Source organism: Lissotriton vulgaris, chromosome 10 (genome assembly GCF_964263255.1).
Source record: "Lissotriton vulgaris chromosome 10, aLisVul1.2, whole genome shotgun sequence".
NCBI classification, from domain to species: domain Eukaryota; kingdom Metazoa; phylum Chordata; class Amphibia; order Caudata; family Salamandridae; genus Lissotriton; species Lissotriton vulgaris.
The window spans coordinates 795072493-795094375 of record NC_141698.1 but is presented as its reverse complement, the minus strand read 5'-3'; the positions used below and the strand labels follow the sequence as shown (position 1 = coordinate 795094375).

General features: G+C 43.2%; 1 protein-coding gene across 1 annotated transcript in view; it reads left to right on the top strand.

Moving 5' to 3' along the window:
- DNAH11 (dynein axonemal heavy chain 11) overlaps nucleotides 1-21883 on the top strand; it is a 3435931-nt gene that overhangs the window by 789683 nt on the left and 2624365 nt on the right. The window contains exon 12 of the mRNA XM_086939827.1: nucleotides 6934-7036. Coding sequence (XP_086795953.1) covers nucleotides 6934-7036 — 103 coding nt within the window. The remainder of the gene's footprint in view (nucleotides 1-6933; nucleotides 7037-21883) is intronic.

The window sequence follows — 21883 nt, the reverse complement described above, 5'->3', positions numbered from 1 at the left end:
TGCTGCGCGTGAACGCTGCGCGCAAATGCTACTGTCATATGTGGATAGTGGAAGGGGAGGAGCGAGGGAGGGTCAGCAGGGAGGCGGGGTGGAGATCAGGGGAAGGAGGCAGGACCACAACAAACAAAATGGCAGCAAGCAGTCGATATGCAAACAACACTGGGGCACAGAGTAGGCGATCGTGATGTTAATGGCGGTCAGGCAGGTACACAATACAATAACTGGCGCAGATGCAAATACAGGCAGAGATGTGCAGAATTACAGTCTAACAAGCACACTAAATTTGTCAAGCGTAATGAATCAGATGGCCTCGGCAAATGTAAACAATGCTGCGCGGCGAGCGGGGCAATGTAGCCCTACGCTCTAGCTACAATGAAGTTGCAATGTGCAGGATCTTTGAGGTAACGATACCACTTCTGGGAGGCTGGGAGCTGCGTGTGGAGCGGCCGCTTCTGCTGAAAGCAGGACGGTCACCAAATAGAACACCAAACACTGAACACCAAATAGAAAGTATGCATTACCTGAGTGGGTATATCTAGCTGTAGAGTCAAAGGAAGAATAATCAGAGTCTGAGATCTACAGCCCAATAAACTATTGCCAATATAGCTTCCAAAATGAGTTTAGAAGTGAATCCGAAGAGGTAGAAGAACCACCCAGAAAAGTTTATAGCACTGTTAAGATTGAACTTTCAAGTTTAAATAAATGGAGAGAAAATGTACTGAGACTATGAACTGAAAGAACATTTGGAAAAAGAGATAGCTCATATTTTGAAGGTGTGTTTTATTGCTTTGAAAGAAATAAGAAAAAAGAAGAAACATTCTAATTTTAAAGAACATTTTGGCTTTTGGATTGTGAATATCGGGATCATTTTTGTTTTTATTTTAATAGGAAATGGAGTGCAGCAAATGCTGTAAAATTATTGCTTTCATTATTTTTTTTAAACAATATTAATAGTCTTAGTTGGCCTGTTGTGTTTACTATCTCTGATGGGATTCATTTCCACAACAGTTGAATAAACCACAGTACATAATGAAGTGAAGTATAAGATACTGGAACATAGGGAAAGTTGAGTTGGAGAATTTCAATATGACATTTATACTAAAATGATACAGGAGTATTCGGATATTAAGAAGGTTGGAAACTGTTTCATTTGTATTTTCCTTCGTTCTTCGGTAGGTTGAGGTTGTTGGAAACACACATCTTCCAGTTTTGTATGGATTGTCTTGCACAGTGCTTGTGGGCATATTAGGAAATAAATAATTTTTGTCTCCTTACTTGTCGGACTTCAATGTGTCATTGGAGGACTTGCCTCTCTCAGAGAAACACAAATCGAATATTGGTATTAAATAAAGTACCTTTTTGAAAATGATTGCACAAATTAAGCATGAAACTAAAACTATTAAATGGGAAAAAGTGTGTTGGACAGAAGAACATGTATTCCTTAAAGAAAAAATTAAAGGAGAATATTGTGAGATTGTAGAGCTGAAAAGGATATAAGAGAACTCATTCAAGAAGAAAAGTTTAGATTGTCATGTCTGCATCATCATGATTGAGAAAGGAACAAGTAAGAAGGGTGAATGTGTCTGCTGTATTGTGACCCTCTAAAAGGAGGCAAGGCTGAATATTTAGGAGTAAGTAAGTATGAAAGAATGTGTTATAAGTTGTGATTTGATTGGTGGAGAGCCAATTTTCTGAGTGATTTATTATGTGTGTGGTAAGACTGATTATTTTAATTTACCATTAAATTTAATGGGGTAATGCTCTGTCCCTCGGGACCAGGGTATAATTAGTGTAGGCTAAAGTGTGTTTTATTGGGTAAAGAAATAGCTTACTAAAAATGAAACTTTTTTTTTTTTTTTTAATTAAATTTTTGAAAACCTTTATTTGTGCATCAAGAAAAGTACAAATAGTGGCCTACAACCTTCAGGCCGGCCACAAAAACTGTTGTGCACAGGTGCAAGCAATACGAAGACACAATAGCACGGTAATATCAATTAGCAAATAGTCAGCAGTTACACAGTAAATCTCGTGCCGTCGCGCCCCAGGAAGAAAGAAGGTTAATTTTGAAGTTTCATTGCTACTATTGAAGTCCAACTATTTCGTTTTAATAAAAATAGAATCAAAACAAAAAGAAAAAAGGAGCAGGGTCCATGTAGACGTGAAATAGCACTATCAACTGAGGCATACACAGCCCAGCACTTCAGAGGACTAACCCCACACCGGGCGGCATGTCGGCCAGAAAGCGTGCAGAGGATATTAGGCCATGGTCCCAACAGTACCTACCGCCACCCGCCCACCAGCAACGTCAACACGGACCCAAGATAGAGGAAAGAGGGTAAATGAAAAAGGAAAAACAAGGCACCATAGAAACATAAAGAAACGAAAACCCCATCCCCCAACCCCCACCCTATACGCATGCGAAGGCTACGGCCTACCCCCCCCAGCAGCGCATCTGTCGCCCCATAAACCCGAAATATAGAATAGAAAGTAAGAGAGAGAGGAAGAAGGTAAAAGGACACCTAAGATATAGGGAGCAAGAAAGGAGAACCCAATCTAAAACTCCCACGAAATAACTAACCCCGGAGGAGGGCCATTATGTTCGCGCCTCGGACTCCACTACCCGCACCAGATCTACAACACAGCAACTATAGTAAGCGAATACAACAGTCATCATCCCTAGTAAGGAAGAAATCTTAGTCTGAGCCCCTGCGCGTGTCCAGGTAGTGCAGCAATCCGAGTCCCCCCCAGCCAAACAGAAATAGTACAAGACCACCATCAGCACTCATTGTCACCGGACCCCCAGCCCTCGAATACACCCACCCCGTTAGGAAGAGCAAAATCAGGTACATCTTCCCCGTCGGCCGATCAGTTATGAGGTCCGATGCCATCCATCAGCAACATTTACCCCCGGACCCCCGCCCACGAAAGCATTCACCCCGTTAAGCAGGACCCGGCAGAACTGGCACAGATTCACAGCTTATAATGGATAAGGGCCGTTAAAATTAGCACATACTGAAGCACAGGATAGCGTCCCAATTCAGATCTTCGTCCGCCATATAGAGAAAGACGGTGCAGAAGGAAGCAGTTAAGGGGAACACAATCAGGAGGAGAGCACAACAATTTAGCGCTGGCAATCCGGCATACCATACAAGTGCAGTTCCAATGGATGCAACAAGGAAAAACAGTCCGAGTCCAGTCCCACCAGCCAGTGTAGAGAGAGCAGTGAGAAAAAATCCCTTCAGCCCTGGCCAGATCTCGACCGTCTCTTCAGAGATGGCCGACGGGGGAGGGCCGGTACAAACAGTGCAGGAAGACAAGATGGCCACCACTGGTGAAGAAGAAGGAAGCAGAGACAAAATGGGCGCCTCCAGTCACTCTCGGTGTTGCAGACACATAGGGTAAACACCCCAAAACACAGAAACCGATACACACACCACAGCCTGAAACAAGAATTCTGCGAGGCTGCAGGATCCAGGGGGACCGATGTAAGTGAAGGCACAGTCTGATGCACTAACCTTGCAGTTGACAAAGTTGCAACGTCCGACTTAAGGGGAAACATTGTAGCGCCATTGAGTGTGTCGACCTGCGATTTAAAAGTGACTCGGGAGACAGGGGAAGGCAACATCTCCCCGCACATAGTCTGCGCCCCGGCGCCCTCCGCCGCGACCAACAGGGGCAAGCCAGCACAGATCTGGTCAGTGGTCGGTCTCCCGGGACTCGGGAGAAGGACATCATCGAGTCGCTCAATCATCCGGGCATAGGAGGCACGCCAGTCACGGCGGAGCTCAATGAGTGCGCTCAGCACGGTCCCGTACGTCGGCTCCGGCTCTAGACTCTCCAGTCCCATGGCAGAGGATGTTGCATCCAGTGTAGCCTGCAGTTCTCCGGCGGGCCGGGCGGCATGGTTGTGGCGCAGGATAGCCCTCGCCATCGCGGGGAAGGCAGCCGCCATCATGCCATCTCTGGGATGCACACAGGATGAAGGGGCCAAGCCCGGTATCAAGGAAGCACAAACTGGGTCGCGGACTCAGCACACAGTTCTAGAGCACCGCCCGGGGGGTGTCAGTGACGCTCCGCCGCCAGAGGGGGCAAGCACGGGGGCGACCAGCAGGAAGGAGGCAGGTGCCGGTTCAGCGACCATCGGCGGAGAGGAGGCCAGCGGGGCGCAGATCCTAGGCTCCGGCGGTCGTATAGGCGTGCGACCGTATCTCCGTCAGTTCAACAGGCAGGGATCACTGAAGCACACGGGCAGACTCAGCGCGGACACCGCATCGCACTACTGCGGTCAAAGAACAGGAGAGAAGGCAGGATATTAGTACTGGCGGTGCAGGCTCGCGGAGCCGAGACTCGGCACGTCCGTTCAGGTCGCCATCTTGGCTCCTCCCCTAAAAATGACAATTTAATCACAAAAGGGAATTGTTTTACAGTAAAAATATAAAACTAGACACACCACAAAAGAGAAGTAATCAATTAGTTCATATACATGTTTCATTTCAATGTCTCCTATTAAATAAGGCTGCCACATACGAAATTCACAAAACCGTTATCAGTGAATAATGTGAACAGTGCAACATTGTTTTGTACAAATTGCAAACAAATACAAATTGCATCAGAACATAGATAAAACATGCACATAGATCTCCATCCTCTCAAGAAGAGGTCAACAAAGGCCCTTTTTAACCATTGGTGTTTATTCTAGCATCAAGTGACTCAGGACCGCACTGGTTAAGTGTCGATGTTTCGAACCGGCTATGTGTGTTAAGGGATGGACATCACGTTGGGTCTTTCTCAGGACAGGATGAAAACAAGGAGACAGCCTAAGTGAAAAAGTCTAGATTGAGTATGGTTTGTCCGGACAAAAAACTCACTATATTATTATAATACAACAAAGGGGGCGGCCATGGGGTCACTACCAACACGTAAGAATTAGGGAAAGGTACTCCTCGTGCTTTCCAGGATGGAGTCCATATCATGGCATTAGTCAGACGAATGTCACCAGTAGTTAACAAAATGATGTATGAATTAAAAAGGGGTATCATAGGAGTAGAACAGTTGATATAGTTGGCTTGAGAGTGAAACATGGTTTTTAACGGGTAGGTTTTCCTATATTAGGTGCTATTATTCTTGCAAAGTTGTGGCAATGAATGATGTCAATGTTTGATGTTTATCGCCATTGGTGGATAGGCTTGCTTTAAGCTCAGCTGGAGCGCTAACTCAAATACATTTTGAATGAATCGCTGTTAGACTTGTGGTGATGCAAACCCACTTGGCATCAGATATCCTTCTTACAAAGAAAAGCAGCGTTTTCAAAGTATTAAAGGTTAAGAGATGCTGCCCTTTTATTCCTGATAACAGCCCTATTATTGACTCTTATGTCATAAACTTAACTAAATCTTTTGTGAACTTCAATCCTTTGAACAGCATTGCTTTTAGAAAGCTAATGATTTCTGGGTTAGTGAGATAGGGAACGGTTTTAGTAAGGTTGGCGAATGGATTGATAATTTGTGACCTTAAGAATTATAATAACCCTATTATAATGATTTGTGCAATTAGTCTGTTTCTCTTTTCAAAGGTTTTTGAGTGTCTGATTAAAAAGTGTGGGTATAATCGTAAATATATTCCATTATAGAAGAAGTGGTCTGAAGATAACAACCAAATAAAGATGGTAGAAGAGAGTTCCAATAAGAAGTAAAAAGGGATTGGGGCTGAACAAATTCCTAATTAGGAAAGCTTTATTAATTGTTTTAGTGATTATAAATCAACAAGTCATGTTTTTTAAAAATATTTTTCTTCAGTTTAGATTTATTTGCGCACCATAATAATATATCAAATTTAGTTTAACATGTGAGCATACATATCTAGACTGAATTACCATCATTGCAATTAAAACAATTTTCCTATGATGCATAGAAGTGAAGTTAATAATATGTTTTAGTTAGGCTATATGTCTGTGTAAATCTCAATTTTGAACAAGATGGATGCCATTTCTCTCACTCACTCCTGCTCTCCCCTTTGCTGAGCACACAGATAACAATGAAAGAGTGATTTATTTCCACTGCAGAAGTTGCCTGGGAAGTGTTGAAAGTGATTGGCAATGTGGTCCCTGCAAACAGGAAAGAATGTGGCTAATGAGTCTTCCTTGTTTGACACAGTTAAGAAGTACATTGAGAATTTCTCAAAGGGGGCCATTAATAATTGGTATGTCCATTCTACAGTTTCGTGATAGCCTTGCCAGTGCCATATAAGTGTTATAAATTGGATGAATTGCAAGGGGATTTTTGCAACAGTTCAGAAATGCTCCTGAAATTAATATCTGAAGACCTGACCTTGTCAAATAATTCAGAATTGATAGTGCACCTACCAAATTTTGTAAAGTTATCCACTTTCAGCAGGAAGACATAGAGATGTCCCTTTCCTTACGTAGATTGTCTGAAGCACTGGGTTTGGGTTTTGTGCAATCTGTTTCTTCTTTTTATAGCAAGTCTCAACATCTTGCCAGAAAATATCACAGCTATTGAAGTCAATATTTCTCTTCGGTCTGATGTAAATGAAGAGCACTTTGTTTGTGGCAGCTCATCTGTACCAAACATGTAAACATTTAAACAAAGTTTCAAGTGCCTACTTGATGTAGGTACCTCTATTAGCCCTCAGTGCTTTTAACAGTGCAATGTGAACTTAAATGAGAAACTGATTGTCACAGAAGCACATGGGTGTTGAGGCAGGGTACAGGTCGTAGTCTACAGTGAAGTTCAAACTTGTTGATCAGAAAAAGCTAGATGTTAAGGGATTTACAGCAATGCAGTAGGAAGCCCTTAGTGTGTGCCTTAAATCCATTGGTATAACTAAGGATGGAACCTGTATTATGTCAATTATAACATTATATGTTATTTTATACTTTTTTTATAAAACAGGTAAAACAGCAAAATGAAGTAGTCAATCGAAATATGCCATCAATGTCTGGAAACTTGAAATGGGCAGAAGAGTTGAAGCAATGGATTCAAACATTTTGGTCTAATTTTACATATATTCATCACCCGTAAGTTGGTAGCCTTTATGAAATTAAACATATTTTTCTCACACTATTTAAATGACATGGTATTTTAGTAAATGTTTGAAACAACAAAGGCAATGGTTGGTATTCTTCTACCCTTTTGTCATTGAGGACTGTCTAATACTGATATTCACCTGTAAGAAGGTGGCTATCAAGTATCATGAGTGCATGCACCTATATTGGTGCGCAAGGAATGAGCTGGGTCTGAATGTGATCCTTGATGTGATCCTCTTTTGTGATAAAAGCAGCCAAGACCTAAACTAAGTTTAGAAGAAGAGATTTGGTTTTGATGCTTTTCTATTGCTTGGTGTTTCCTAACCCTTCCCAGGCCAATCCAAGATCAGGTGGGTTGGGGGGGCTATGGGAGAAGCGAAGACAACTGATACTGCCCCAGCTCCTCCCTAGCAATACTCATAAGCTCCAGACAATTTTTCTGGGGGTGGGAAGGAGGGAGCTCAGAGAGACTTCCCAGTTCTTCCCAGTTCTTCCAAAACTGTCACCTACAAAAAACACCCTGAAAGTGGGTAATGAATGGGAATGGACTATAATTATTCTCTGTTCAAGAGAAGCATTTTGAAACATAGCTTCTTTGTGTCTGTGCCTCAGTAAAGAGCCAGACACAGCGTTGATATGTTTTCTTAGGCTAGAACAAATACAAAACATTCTCCCTTCTTGGACACAGACATACAGTTCAGTGCCCCATAGAGGAGGTGGCTCTTGTTTGTATTTGTCTTATATTTGGAAAACATTTAACCATACCTGGCTCCAAGGCTCAGTGTGTGCTCCAGCCAAGAGCCAAGTGTATGCACTTGTTTCTTATCCTGAACCCATAGTAAACCCATATGTGTCTGGCAAACATATGCTTAGAGGCTCCAGAGGAAGAATGCTGGGGATTGAGGCTTGGCAGGTTTTAGACTTGACACCCTTGGGTGGTAGTGTCCCAGACTTCTTAACTTAATCCCTATTATTTAGTTAGTTTATTTTTGTTGGCGTTTTAAGATTCTGTGCTCTTTACCACTGCTAACTAGTAATAATGTGCTTGTGCTCGCTCCCTTAAACATGGTAAAATTGGCCTACACCTGATTGGCTCATTGAATTTACTTGTAAGTCGCTAGTATAGGGACCTATATGAACCCTGGGCCTTTAAATTAAATGATACTAGGGAAGTGCTGTGCCTCTCACTAAAGTAGTGCTTTAAGACCTTTCCTCAGCCTGTAGCACAGATGTATTCTGCCATTACCACTTGGCAAAAGAAATCTGTTGCTAGGTTTAAACTATCCTTTTGAATACATAACAGTCACCCCTAAGGTAGACACTAACCGCTCCTAGGGCAGGGTGCATGACAATTATAAAGTAAGACATGTGTACTCAAGTTTTACATGTCCCGGCAGTGAAAAACTCCTAAATGAGTTTTTCACTGTGACCACAGACTAACAGTGCCTTCCTTACTATAATTATTAAGTGCTAACTTTGGATTAGGAGCAGACAGGGAAATGCTGTTTAGACTCACATGAATTGTAATTTAAAATCTGTTTTAATGATAAAGTCAAATTTTTTGTCACAATTCTGAAATGCCACTTGTAGAAAGTTTTTTTTTTTTCAAAAAGAATTACCTGGCCACCAGTTTTGGAACTGCTAGTTACTCGTGCAGATTTGGAAATACAACACATCACGTCATTGCATTTTACTTTCACAGTTGTATTAATTCAACTTAATTGCAAACATCATTTCATTTTTTTTGAAGCATGAAAATAATACACATTTCATTAATTTATACATTCTTCATGAATAAATGTTAATAAACACATAAAAAACTGGACAATTGAAAAACGTAAACATGACGACAATAAATTCAAATCTAACGTTTAATTCAAACAATTACACCAGTCGGTGATTCAAACAATGCCTGTAGGCGCTATGACATTGAGTATTGTTCAGTTCATTGAGCGCTTCAAACAGGTATACTGCGGGGACAACTTTCTCTGGAAGTGATTTGCTCTCGGTGATATTTCATGTAGAGGCACCCTCTCTAGAGCTTCAATTAATGTGGGTCCCTCGCACGCAAAATATTAGCGTGCCGATGCGTTTCCAATCCCCCTCTGCCTCAGGGGATTATCATCAGGGCTTAGACCACGGTGTAATCTAAATTAACAAATAATGAGATGTATAAATAACACACTGCATCACCCTTTCTTTCTTTGCAATTAATAGGTAAAAAAGGGGCACTAAGTTTATCTGGTACCTTAAATTCTTGCTGAAATCAATCTCCTAATAGTATCCTCTTAGACACCTAAACATGGGTAAATAAATTGTGTAAGTATGAGTTTTTGAGTCGGATCATTTTCAGCAGGAATGGTTCATTTTTGTCTAAATATAGACTTACTGGAGTCTTCGTGTTTACTTGCGATGACTCCCACCTTGTATCCTTATTTGCGATTTAAATTGAGCCAAAATATTTCATTGAGGGCTTTACATTCCACCCTAAAATACAATTAAATCGTGGTCATTTGGACAACCATTATGAACCAATGTTAAAAGCACAAGACAAGCTTAATGTGGCTTCTCCCTTACTTGTGAATGTTGTAATCCTTTTTCAGGGGATTTCTGGCTCTTTTTGACAGGTTATGACTTCCTGATGGAACTGGAAGATTCCTTCTTTCGCAGGTTCAAATATTTTCAGATTAGGACTTTTCATCGTTGCGCATTTACATTAAATTGGGAAGCGCTTCAATGGTGCGCACATATTTAAAAATACCCCTCCTGACCCAATGTTTTGGACTCGCGCTTTTAGTTTATAGTTACATCTTCTTTGCGGGTCATTAACCTCAAGCAGTTCATCACGTGGCTGCTTTTTGGCAATAGATTAAAACGTGCTTAAATGCTGCGTACATGTTTGCCAATAAACCTTAAAGCCAAACATTTGTAGCAGTTCTCCACACTTACATTTAGGCGATATTCTTCAAGCTTCACTTGGCAAATGGCATTTCTCCACAAACATTCATCACACGGCACTTGTGCTGACTCTGCTCATATGTTCTTCTTCCTGTTCCCTATAGCAGGGTTTCTGGGACACATAGTTTGATGAAGTTGTGATGAAACAATACCCGGTTTTTGGAATCTTCAAACGTTGCGCTTGTTCAGAATTTATTTAGTTCTGTCAGGTCATTCAGCCCATTGGTTGTGCAATGGAATTTGAGTATTAAATACGCTTCTTTTTTGGCCAACATGTTTTCCATATTTCCTCCACGAGGTGGTGGATTAACGCAGGATAAAACAGTCCATTCAAATTCTTTTTCTGAATGTTTATGGTTCACAAAGTGTTGGACCATTGGGGCAGTCAGTACTTTATTTTTTGAGCACGATCGATGTTGCACAATCCTCTGATTGGCCTGTTGCGTGGTTTTCCCAATATACAGTTTGGGAGATGGACATTTGATGGCATAAACAATGTTCCTCGTTTTACAATTTGTTAATTCACAGTGGGTCCATTTGATGTGGTCATGTGTAAACTCTTGCCCTTCAATAGTTATGCCGCAAACTGAACAATTTCCACACTTGCGATGGCCTGGTATGGGAGATAGATTCCACTGTGTCTGCAAGTCTTTAGCTTTGGAACTTGTTGTCTCCATGTCTGCTCGAATTATTTTCTGGCCTATGCTTTTGTTTTTTCGCATGGCGAACAAGGGTTTCCCAATCGAACACTCCAACTGTGACAGTAGATGCCAATTTGATATGATGATCTTCTTGTACTTATTGGTGTGAGGGCCAAAGGTGGATACACAAATAAGCTTTTCGATTGGTGGTTTTACCCTTTTGGTTAACAAAGTCTCTCGTGGGGTGTACCACGCTCTTTTTACATCATGTTTCAGCAATTTGCGTGGGTAACCTCTATCCCTGAGTTGATCACAAAACATCAAAGCATGGGCCATGAAGTCCACTTTGCGTGCACAATTGCGTCGGATTCTTAATAGTTGCCCGTAAGGGAGATTATTTTTTAGATTGTTGGGGTGGTAACTCTGATAGTGGAGTATAGTGTTCCTATCAGTCGACTTGTGGTGTAGTGTTGTGGTCAATCTTTGATTTTCTTCAAAAACTTCAACATCAAGAGATGTGCTGTTGAGCAACTCTTTGTCGTTGTGAACTTGATGTCTGGGTGTCTCGTGTTCAACCATTCGTAAAACTGTGATAATTGGTTCTCTGATCCACTCCAGACACACCAGATATCGTCGATATATCTTTACCACTGTGTGATGCAGTCACTGAAAGGATTGTTATGATCAATGAACCGTTCTTCTAGCAAGGCCATGAACAGAAAGCCCATCTCTGGTGCAAATGGACACCCCCACGGCTGAGCCTTTCACCTGCATGTAGAAAGTATTCTCAAATCAGAAGAAGTTACGTTTTAGTGCGAGTCGTGCCAGATCAAGAATAAACATTGTCAGCACTCGGTTTGGTCTACACGTGTCTCAAGGTAAACCTCCATTGCTTCGAGGCCCTCATCTTGAGGGATTTGTGTATATAAAGATGTGACTTCGAATGACACTAGCCACTGTGAGTTGCTGTCAAATGGTTGTCCTTCAATTTTGTTTAGAAAGCCGGTTGTATCACGTAAGTATGATGGTACTTGATTGATGAACGGCTTCAAAAAGATGTCCACGTATTTTGCAACCGGCTCTAGTACTGATTCGCACCCGGAGACAATTGGTCTCCCGGGAGGATCCACCATGCTTTTATGAATTTTTGGTAAAAAGTAGATCACTGGGATGCGTGGATTTATTTTGTTCAGGAACTCATACTCCTTCGGTCCCAATATTCCTTCCTCCAATCCCCTTTTCAGTATTTCTTTGACTTCCTCTTGAATGAGATCTGTCGGGTCTTCACTTAGTTGTCGATAGCAGTCCTTATTCAGGATTGTGAGCTTCAGCTACATACAGATTCTTGGCCCATATCACTAGGGCTCCGCCCTTATCGGCAGGTTTTATAATTACCGAATCTTCTTTCTGTAAACTCTTGTTTGCTTCATTTTGTTGTTTTGAAAGGTTCATTCTGGTAAACTGTTTTTGTTTCTCTAGATGACAAATTGACGACATGAAGGCTTGTTCGAATGCCATTACTTGTTTGGGAATCAGGCGAGGTGGAGGGGTAAAGTTGATTTATTTTGCAAACTGGATGCTTCTTGATTTCCTTGGTATTCTTTTCCTGCAAAGAATACCTTCAATCTGATCTTTTGAAACAGATCCAGTGTCTCTGTTTTTAAATTTGCAAAGTCTGTCCGTGTTGATGGAACAAATTTGATACCCAGCTCACGGACTGATTTCTCTGCTTCTGTCAATATTCTCATTGATAAATTCACTATGGAAGTGGTTTTTAGCTCTTGTAGTAATTCTTCCGCGTTCTCATCTCCCATTGTGGTTGGGTGGTTCGAAGCTAGACTCCCCGCATATATTAATTTAACTGCCCTGGGGAGGTGGCGGTCCCTGAAGCAGTGCATGTTAATGCACATATGCTGTTTTCATAATTCACATAATGGTATTAATATACAGATATAAGTAGTTCTTTTTTCTCAAAGAGGAGGACTGCTGTTAGCAGAGGGTGGGCGATGCAGAGCACAGCTGTTGCTCCCTACATGTATGATATGCACCACCAAGGCAGGTGGTGAGAGTTGAGGAGCCATGGCCCCTGCTGTGTGACCTGAAGTTGAAGATCACAAAGGTCATATCCCATTTGTCCCCTCCCCTGCATTGAGATTCGGCACCTGTGAACATAGGAAACCTGGGTTATGTGCTACGCAGTGATCAAACTATAAGTAACTCCAGGTATGTAAAGCATGACTTATCATCCCTAAGGGTATCAAGGTGCTGGAGGTCGTCAGGGAGATTAAGTGAGCTATTGCCCAGAGTCATGTGATGCTGAACTGAGCTGCCGCCAGGGATCGAACCGCAAGCCCTGCACGCTGGAGTCAGCCACTCTGGCTGCTGCGTCACAGCTCTTGACATTCCGGTAATTGTAAAGAAAGTGGGTTCCAGGAGCACAGCGATCCTTCGAAGAGAGACCCCACACAAAGAGGTACAAAAATATCCCTTCTTTATTCCGCTCCGAAATGTCAGCGCTGAAGGTCAGCATTTAGTTTATGAATCCGTTAATCGACATATTGTGGTCTTGTATCCCCATGCTCAGCCGCCCATATGCACACTACATATTGAATATATAAAATGTTACTTCCCCCACACAGTAATTATTATATACCATCCGACATGCTGTTGGCGGTCCTGCAGTAGGCAGTACGATCCAACTGCCACCACGGCGTTTGCAATGCCTATATTTTGCATTGCGGCAGGTGCTGTTTGCTGCAGCAGCCTCCGCAGTGCAAAATAGAGACACTGTACGTATCCCTGTACTACGTGGCAGCCACCATGTGGTGCCTGCCACATGGTGCAGGGATATGTAGGGGGCCCCATGGGTGCCACCCAGGTCCCTGGTTTTGGGGGTAAGGGGAGGCCTGCTAGGGTCCCCAATGTCCCTTTCCGCCAGTCTTTTCATGGCAAGTTCACTGCCATGAAAGGGCCAGCGGAAGGGATCATCGTAATGCCTACGCAGGCACCGCTGTCATTGTAGGCATTACAGACTGTCGTCAAATTAGCTTTGGGCGGTCTTTTCGCACCCGACCGTCTGCCCACCATCCTAATGTAGTGAGCGGTATTCTTTACTGCGATGGCAGTTGGACCGGCACCGACAGGCTATTGTGGCAGTCCCACTGTCATCGTAATCGGGCCCTAAATTCCTGTAAACCAGTTTTCTTCCCTCTGAATTCTGTATGTACAACATTTCATTGTGTGCTAAAAGTGAAGTGCTTTTTTAGAACGAGCCTAGCAGCAACGCACATGCATGCAGTATCCAGTGGCAAAGTGAGCAAGGGACTCACGTCTGAGTATACCCTGCCACACTTATGGCGGCCAAAAGCGGTACAAAAAGGGGTGGTGATGGACGGAGCATTACTACCCCCTTTTGTACCGCTTTTGGCCACCATAAGTGTGGCAGGGTATGCTCAGATGTGAGTCCCTTGCTCACTTTGCCACTGGATTCAAGCAAGCCGGGCTGAAGACGGCTGGAATGCCAGAAACCGGTCCTCGGAAGCTTGTTTCCAGTCCAGGGAAGGCATGGCTTGGGAGTTCGGGCTGGACTGTTCCTATGAGGCACAGGGTCAGACTGATTTGCATATAGCCATGTCTGAACTGGGGTGGCAGAGTGGGCTAAAGAACGGTGATGGGTTAAACCCAGATCTTTTGACTGGGTGTGAGTGTTTGATTGGTTCAGATGCTCCGTCCATTACCACCCCCTTTCGTACCGCTTTTGGCCGCCATAAGTGTGGCAGGGTATGTTCAGACATGAGTCCCTTGCTCACTTTGCCACTGGATTCAAGCAAGCCAGGCTGAAGATGGCTGGAATGCCAGAAACCGGTCCTCGGAAGCTTGTTTCCGGTCCAGGGAAGGCATAGCTTGGCAGTTCGGGCTGGACTGTTCCCATGAGGCACAGGGTCAGACTGATTTGCATATAGTCATGTCTAAACTGGGGTGGTAGAGTGGGCTAAAGAACGGTGATGGATTAAACCCAGATCTTTTGACTGGGTGTGAGTGTTTGATTGGTTCAGATGCTCCGTCCATTACCACCCCCTTTTGTACCGCTTTTGGTCCCCATAAGTGTGGCAGGGTATGCTCAGACGTGAGTCCCTTGCTCACTGTGCCACTGGATTCAAGCAAGCCGGGCTGAAGACGGCTGGAATGCCAGAAACCGGTCCTCGGAAGCTTGTTTCTGGTCCAGGGAAGGCATGGCTTGGCAGTTCGGGCTGGACTGTTCCCATGAGGCACAGGGTCAGACTGATTTGCATATAGCCATGTCTGAACTGGGGTGGCAGAGTGGGCTAAAGAACGGTGATGGATTAAACCCAGATCTTTTGACTGGGTGTGAGTGTTTGATTAGTTCAGATGCTCCGTCCATTACCACCCCCTTTTGTACCGGTCCTAGGAAAGGAGCTGTCCACACCACTGGCCTTCAGAAACCTAAGGTAATGAATGCATTGTTTGTGTCTGAAGTGAAAGAATGCCACACACGATAGATATTGCACATGCGTGTGTGTGGGTGTGGCAGGGGTGACTGCGAGTGCAAAATGTTGAACACACTTTCACTGCGCAAATGGAAAAGACAGACAGAGGGGTGAGGGAGTGGCCTCCCAGATGCCAGTACAATGCTGGAGGCTCTGTTTTCCAATGACCGAGCCGGGAGGCAGACGCCAAAGATATTTTAGATTCTGCGCCCCTGGTGAATTGTGTAAACGAGGCAAGCGTTTTTCTCACCACCCCGAGTTATATTATGCTTGTGGTGCCGGTGGTCTGTACACTGAAGTATTCCGTCTTTCATGACCAACTCTAAATGGCAGATGGATACATTGAATAAGTGCTCACTAATATGGTGTGTTTTAGGCAGGGCACAAGTCATAAAAAAAGAAGTGGGGGGACGCTGTCACCGGAAGTGACGTCACAACAGGAAGTGATGTCACGAAAGGTGCCGAGCTCCTCGTCCCAGAGAGGCCAAAGAGTGAATCCAGCTGTTTGGCAGGGGGGACGGCGTCCCCCCGGTAAAATAAGTGAGGGGACGCCGTCCACCCGCGTGGTACCCCAACTCGAGCCCTGGTTTTAGGTGCCCCTGATCGTCCGCACTGCAGGAAGGACGCTCACCTGGGCCCAAATACTTGAAGACGAGGGTTTGAGTAAAGAATTGTGTACTTAAGTATTTGCCTTTTATTTGTATGCCTTCACTCAAATTTTCAGACTATATGGTAACTTGTGCGTGCCCCTAAAAGGCTGCTATAACTGTGGCAGAGTTAGGCATCAGACTGGTGGCCCCAGCTCTGCCAGCTTCTTAGAGTAAGCTTGCCAGTCTCGATCTCTGAATGGCTGACACCCTGCTGCTAAGGGCAGTTCATAGCTTCACTCATCTTAATGAGTGTGATTCAGACTGATAGATTTTTTCTAAGAGTACGGGGAAGGGGGTTAGGCTGCTCACATTCTCTACTGGAGGGTGCAGACTAACTCATTTCTCTGTGAGGTTGCAGACCAGAAAGACTATTTTCCGTAAGAAGGGTTGGACAGGCCCATATCTGTATGGAGGGTGTAAAATGATCCACTTATGGAGAATGTGGAATGGTCTATTTTTCGAAGTAATGGTTAAATTGGCTGAGATCGGTGCCATTTTGAACTTGTCAACATTGATTCTTCATGAGGGAAAAGTTTTGTGGCTGCCTGAAGACTGATCCTTCTACTGATGCACCTCCCTATTCCATTTTCTTCCCTCTACTCACCCCTTTACTTTCCTTGTCCGCCAGTCCAAACTCATGTTATCCTAGTTCTTCTCCTGTCATTGTTTCCTATATTATCCCTTGACCATATTTGTGTCAGATGCTGGAGGCTATTTTGCCATACCATTGTCTTAAAAAAAATTTATTCCCTGCAGGGTCGGTGGTTCACACTTTACCTCATTCAAAGCCACTCGCTATCAACTTCTCCTGATTTTCGCAGGTGAACTTTAAAGCTTTGCATGCTCATAATTTTTTAGTCCTAATGCAAGACTTTCTTACTTTGCCAGAAGGGGCCTGGACAAAATAATCCTATTGATATTCTTTGGGAAATCCAAAATGTTTTAGAAAACCTGAGGGTATATAATAGAGATAAAGTTTGTATTGGGATTTCCTAGAGATTTTGGTAAATGGGAAGCACTGTTATTTTTCGGGGGTTTGGTGGGGGGTGTTCTTACTCTAGAGGCCTTACAAACAGAGCTAGAATATAACAAACATTTGCAATGCAATAGGTCTCGCATTTATGCAAATTTAAACTATTGGCATTGTAAATGACAATGTCTTTTTTTATTTGTGATTTAAAAACCAAACCATAATTAAAAGGCATTGTCATTTACAATGCCAATAGCTCAAACTCACGTAAATGCAAGACCTATTGCATTGCAGATGCTTATCTTATAAGTAAAGGCACTGGCTGGGCATTATTATGTTGTTATTACATGGATATTTTGCTCTGAGGTTCTATGCCAAACTATCTCCTGGAGTAAGCTTAAGGCTGACCACGTTAAGTGATATATATGGGCATTTTAGGATCTCAATTTTGGGATCAATGGTAAGATAAAGCCAGAGGACAGCAGTTGTAAAAGTATCTGATTTTAATGGTCTGCATTCCGTAACTCCTGTCTGCCAAGGGACACGCCAATCCTTAACTGTCTTTCATCAGGAGAGTGAACAGTAATCTAGGCTGGAGATGGAACGCATTTTGCTGATTGCCTGCAATGGAGGGTGATAGGGTAGAAAAGTAATTTAGGGTAGGTCTGGGAAGATTATATTGAAACCAGATATAGCATAGGAAGACAAGGGACTTGTGCTTAGTTTGCAGTTTTTCCGTCGAGGATGCTGCTTACTTGAAATTCAAAACAGAATATAATTAGTTTGCAGACCAATTGTGATAGCTTGTATGTTTTGAGGCTCGTTTCCGAGTAAAGTGCGAAAGTGGATGAGAAACCATTGGAGTTGGGATCTGCCTGAGTAGTGATGTCTGATTTGTGTGGTTTCCTTATCTTTGAAACAGTGACAGTTGTAATGCAATGTACCTGCTGTCATGTTTCTTTTCCCCCATAGCAACTCCCACAATGCAAGCGGGAGACATTTCAAGGGAAACAAGCATTTTCAATGCAATCTGTCTCGCCTTTGGTACCTTTTATGTATTTAGCTATGCAGCACATTAGTCTGGGTGCTGAAACATCTACTGTTCTTTAACATGGAAGGAAAATAAGCACCAAACTGCGTCACATGCCAGGTATGGGAACACATGGAGAAAAATATTGCCTTTCAGCTGGAAATTGTACAGTCCAAAACTCTGTTTTTAATATTGTAAATTGATAGTTGTATAGCGCACTACTCACCCGCAAGGGTCTCAAGGCGCTTGTACAAATACCGCTGTGGAACCCATCCTGGCTTTCCCTGTGAGGCGTCCACTCCTGGGTACCCCCAAGGTGGAGGCCAGGCATCCTTAGCGTTGTAGGGGCCGTTGTGGAGATTAAGCAAGCTATTGCCCAGAGTTGCAGAGTGGTACTCCATGATTGGAATAGGCACCGTAACGAGAATTATCAGGTCCGTGGAATTTTTGAGCCCAAGACCAGCCGAGGCGGGGAATTGAACCCTGGTCCCGGGCCAGACCTCTGCTTCAGAGTCTGCCGCTCTAACCATTGAGCCACACTTCTCCACACAAACCAGGGCCTTCGGTGGCCATATCACTGAAATACAAGATCACTGCTCGAGTGTAGGTTTGCTCCACCAACTCCTGTAAGTACCTGGGAAGTGAAGACTTAATTAATTTGTTTCATTCCCAGAAAAGAAAACCTCTTCCACATTTTTGTACTGCTCAGCAACAATACCTGCCTCCTTATGGCATATAGTATATTTGGGAGAGTGAATGATATAAGCTTATTAGGGGACTTGTTTGCTAAAAAAATTAAATCGCAGTTTTCTCCTTAGGTAATGTTCTGATGCGATTGGATCGCTTAATGATTTAAGCATTTCCTGATGAAAACGCATGCATAACTTGTGGCGCTTACACATTTAATTCATCATTATTTTAATTGGTTAAAACATACGTTGTGTCCTTCACGTTCCTATGAAGAATGTTGAATCAAGCTGAATGCAAAACACAAATTATGCGAGAATAAATCATTTGGAAAAAAGGAAAATCATTACCTCTTCCCACAGGACGTAAACTGATCATACAGCTGAGATAGAGAACACTCTAAATGTTTAGGTGCCATTCAAATTTGGGAACGCAAATCAAAGCGGATGTTCAGTAATTTTGTGATCTCAACACTCGAGCAACACCAGATTGTTTTTATGGTAAAGCACTTAAGTCGAACAACCCCCACCCTTAAAAGTGAAACCACATAATAAGATAAAGTAGGTATTCGGTAACTACTTCAATGAGATTAATTCATTCCGCAGATATCATAAAACAAGCACAGGAAAACCTAAGCAAGAATTTGTTTGATGTAATTCTCCAAAGCGGACATCATCGTCTCCCAGGAAAAAACTAACCAAACAAAAAAAAAAACAAAGTTTAAACTGCAACGTGAATCAGAATAGCAACATGCACAAAACATGCACTGAAACAAACGTCCACAAGACCTGCGTGTTCTGGTCCAAAACCAGGGGAGTGACCACGTCCCAAGGGGTGGCCACGGTAGAGTCAGGCAAACCCCGGCCTCATACTGATGTTAGCAAGGAAACAGAAAGCAGCGGAGCAAAGCATTGAATACATAACATGACGAATAGCTACTGGAATAGCTAAAAAGGCACCCTAAGACACCTTTTTTTTTTGCATAATATCTAATAGAAAATCATTCTTACGAAAGAATTAGTGCGTCTCGTTGATGAAAATCTCTACAATGTGTTGTTTTCTATATGTAGTAAAAGGTAATTACAGTAAAAGATTCGTATTTTCAAATAAGTGGAGAAGGCACATGTTCTCAAGTGCTTCATTTATTTTAGGTTATGTCTTAGGTAAGTTTTGTTTGTACATTTGCAATTGTAATTTATGCGTGTGTGGTTGAATGCTTGTGAAAGCTCTACTTCTCTGCCAATGTCCACTCCAGTTACCTAATTTAAAATTGGCTCATCACTAGGTCACTTCTTTCATTTCCGGGTGAAAGGTATTAGATGCTATTATAACGGAAGGAAACTGGTAGTGGGGAGATGGTCTTTGCTGCATGAAGCTTTCTCTGCTACACTTTGCTTCATATTTTTAAGTGTATCCTACTCCTATAAGACCATTTGCAAAGATGACAAACTCGTCCCTGGGCGTTCGGAGCTGTAGGCATTTTGTCGAAAATAGTGTTCGGAGTAAAGGGGCCAGTAGCCATGGAAGGATACAAATGACGACATGGCCATCATGAGGAGGGACTAACAAGCCTAAAACCAATCGGAAGACAGCATGTAGCACCTAAGCCAATGAAGTAAATTGCATTTTAGTGCCTACCTGCTGCAATCACTGTCCCGCTGACCACGGTGCCCGTCTGTATGAGCGGATCTGTGTAGCGGTTAATGCACTAGTCTTTCTTTCGCTGCACTCCCCTTCCGGCTACAAATTGCTGAATGTTGCGACCGCGTTTCGGTAGTTAGAACTGAGCATAGCGCTGACTATGAGCATTGTTGCCTACTGCTGGTTTTTAAAATTGAACATTTTTAACTGTTTAAAATACAGTTTTTGCTGCTAAGAGTGGACCAGTGTAGCGGTTAACGCGCTAGTCTTTCTTTTGCTGCACTCCTCTTCTGGCTACAAATTGCCAGATGTTGCGACTGCGCAGTGGGTACGCCAACGGTGCACCAAAGGCAAGCCCATCTGCGCCCGTAGCGCGACCAGCGCCAGGACCCCTGCCCAAATCTCCAGGATGACCTATACCCGTGATGATTTCCTGAGCCTTAATCTCGGTGAGTGCCCTGCACTGAGCCTGTTTTAAGGTGAGATTGACACCAGAGCCACTACTGGATGCAGAGGCTATGTTTTTGAGTATAAAACTAAATAATATGGAATGCTTCCAAGGAATCTTAGTATACAGACCCCCAGGTCCTAGGCTATCCTTCATTACCACTTTGCAAACACATATGGAGTCCTGCTTTCATGTGGACTCCTTCACGTTGCTAGAGGATTTTAAATTTCTTCTAGAGGTGACAAATAACTCGGATACCTCAAGTTTAATAGATACCCTAGCCAGTTCTGAAATGACGCAAATTGTACGGGAACCCACACATCAGGCAAGACATACCTTGGACGGCATCTTTACAAACAGTGCCCACATTGAAGTGACTAGTTCGCTGCCATTACCTTGGTCAGATCATTATGCTGTCAATTTCACTATTAACACCATCAACAATAATCTGTGCCGCAGAAACCGACCTTCTCTGAGGAAGATACGTGCTTGGAAAAAAAATTCCCAACAAGAGTTAACTACGGCCTTGAAAGTGAATCTGACATGTAATGCAGATCCTAACCAGGCTGCCAGTGACTTTAATAACTGGATAATCCAGGCAATTAATCAGTTGGTAAAACACACAAGATGATGGACGGAATGTTGCACAATGGCAAAACATTCACCCCCAGTCACAGATCTGGGTTTAATCCATCGTATTCGCTTACCAAGCCAGCCCAGTTCAGACATGGTCATATGCAAATCAGTCTTGACCCTGTGCCTCATGGGAACAGTCCAGACTAAGCTGACAAGCCATGTCTTCTCTGGAGCGGAATCCAGCATCCTAGGACCGGTTTCTGGCTATCAGCCAGGATAACTTGACTCCAGTGGCCTAGTGAGCACGTGACCCACGTCTGAGCATACCCTTCCCACCAGAAGTTAATAAGACGGCCAATAAAAGACTGGTATCCTCCCCTTGGTACTCAGCAGAGTTAAAAACAATAAAAATAAAATGTAGACTCAAGGAACGCCTCATATATCTAAGAGCATACCATTGAATACGGCTTAGCACTAAAAGAATACAAGGGAGCAATCATATCAGCTAAGACAGCCTATTTTACATCTAAAATTCTAGAAGCCTCAAACTCGCCCAAAGAACTGTTCAAAACAGTAACTGATCTGTCTCGATGTCCGAGAGACACTGTCTTCACCCCTGACCAAGCCTTGTGGATAACCTTGCCGTTTTCTTTCAGACAAAGGTTAAAATGGTCTATGAGGAACTTTTAATATTAGCCGAGGTCAACAGTACAAACCCTATAGAGACTT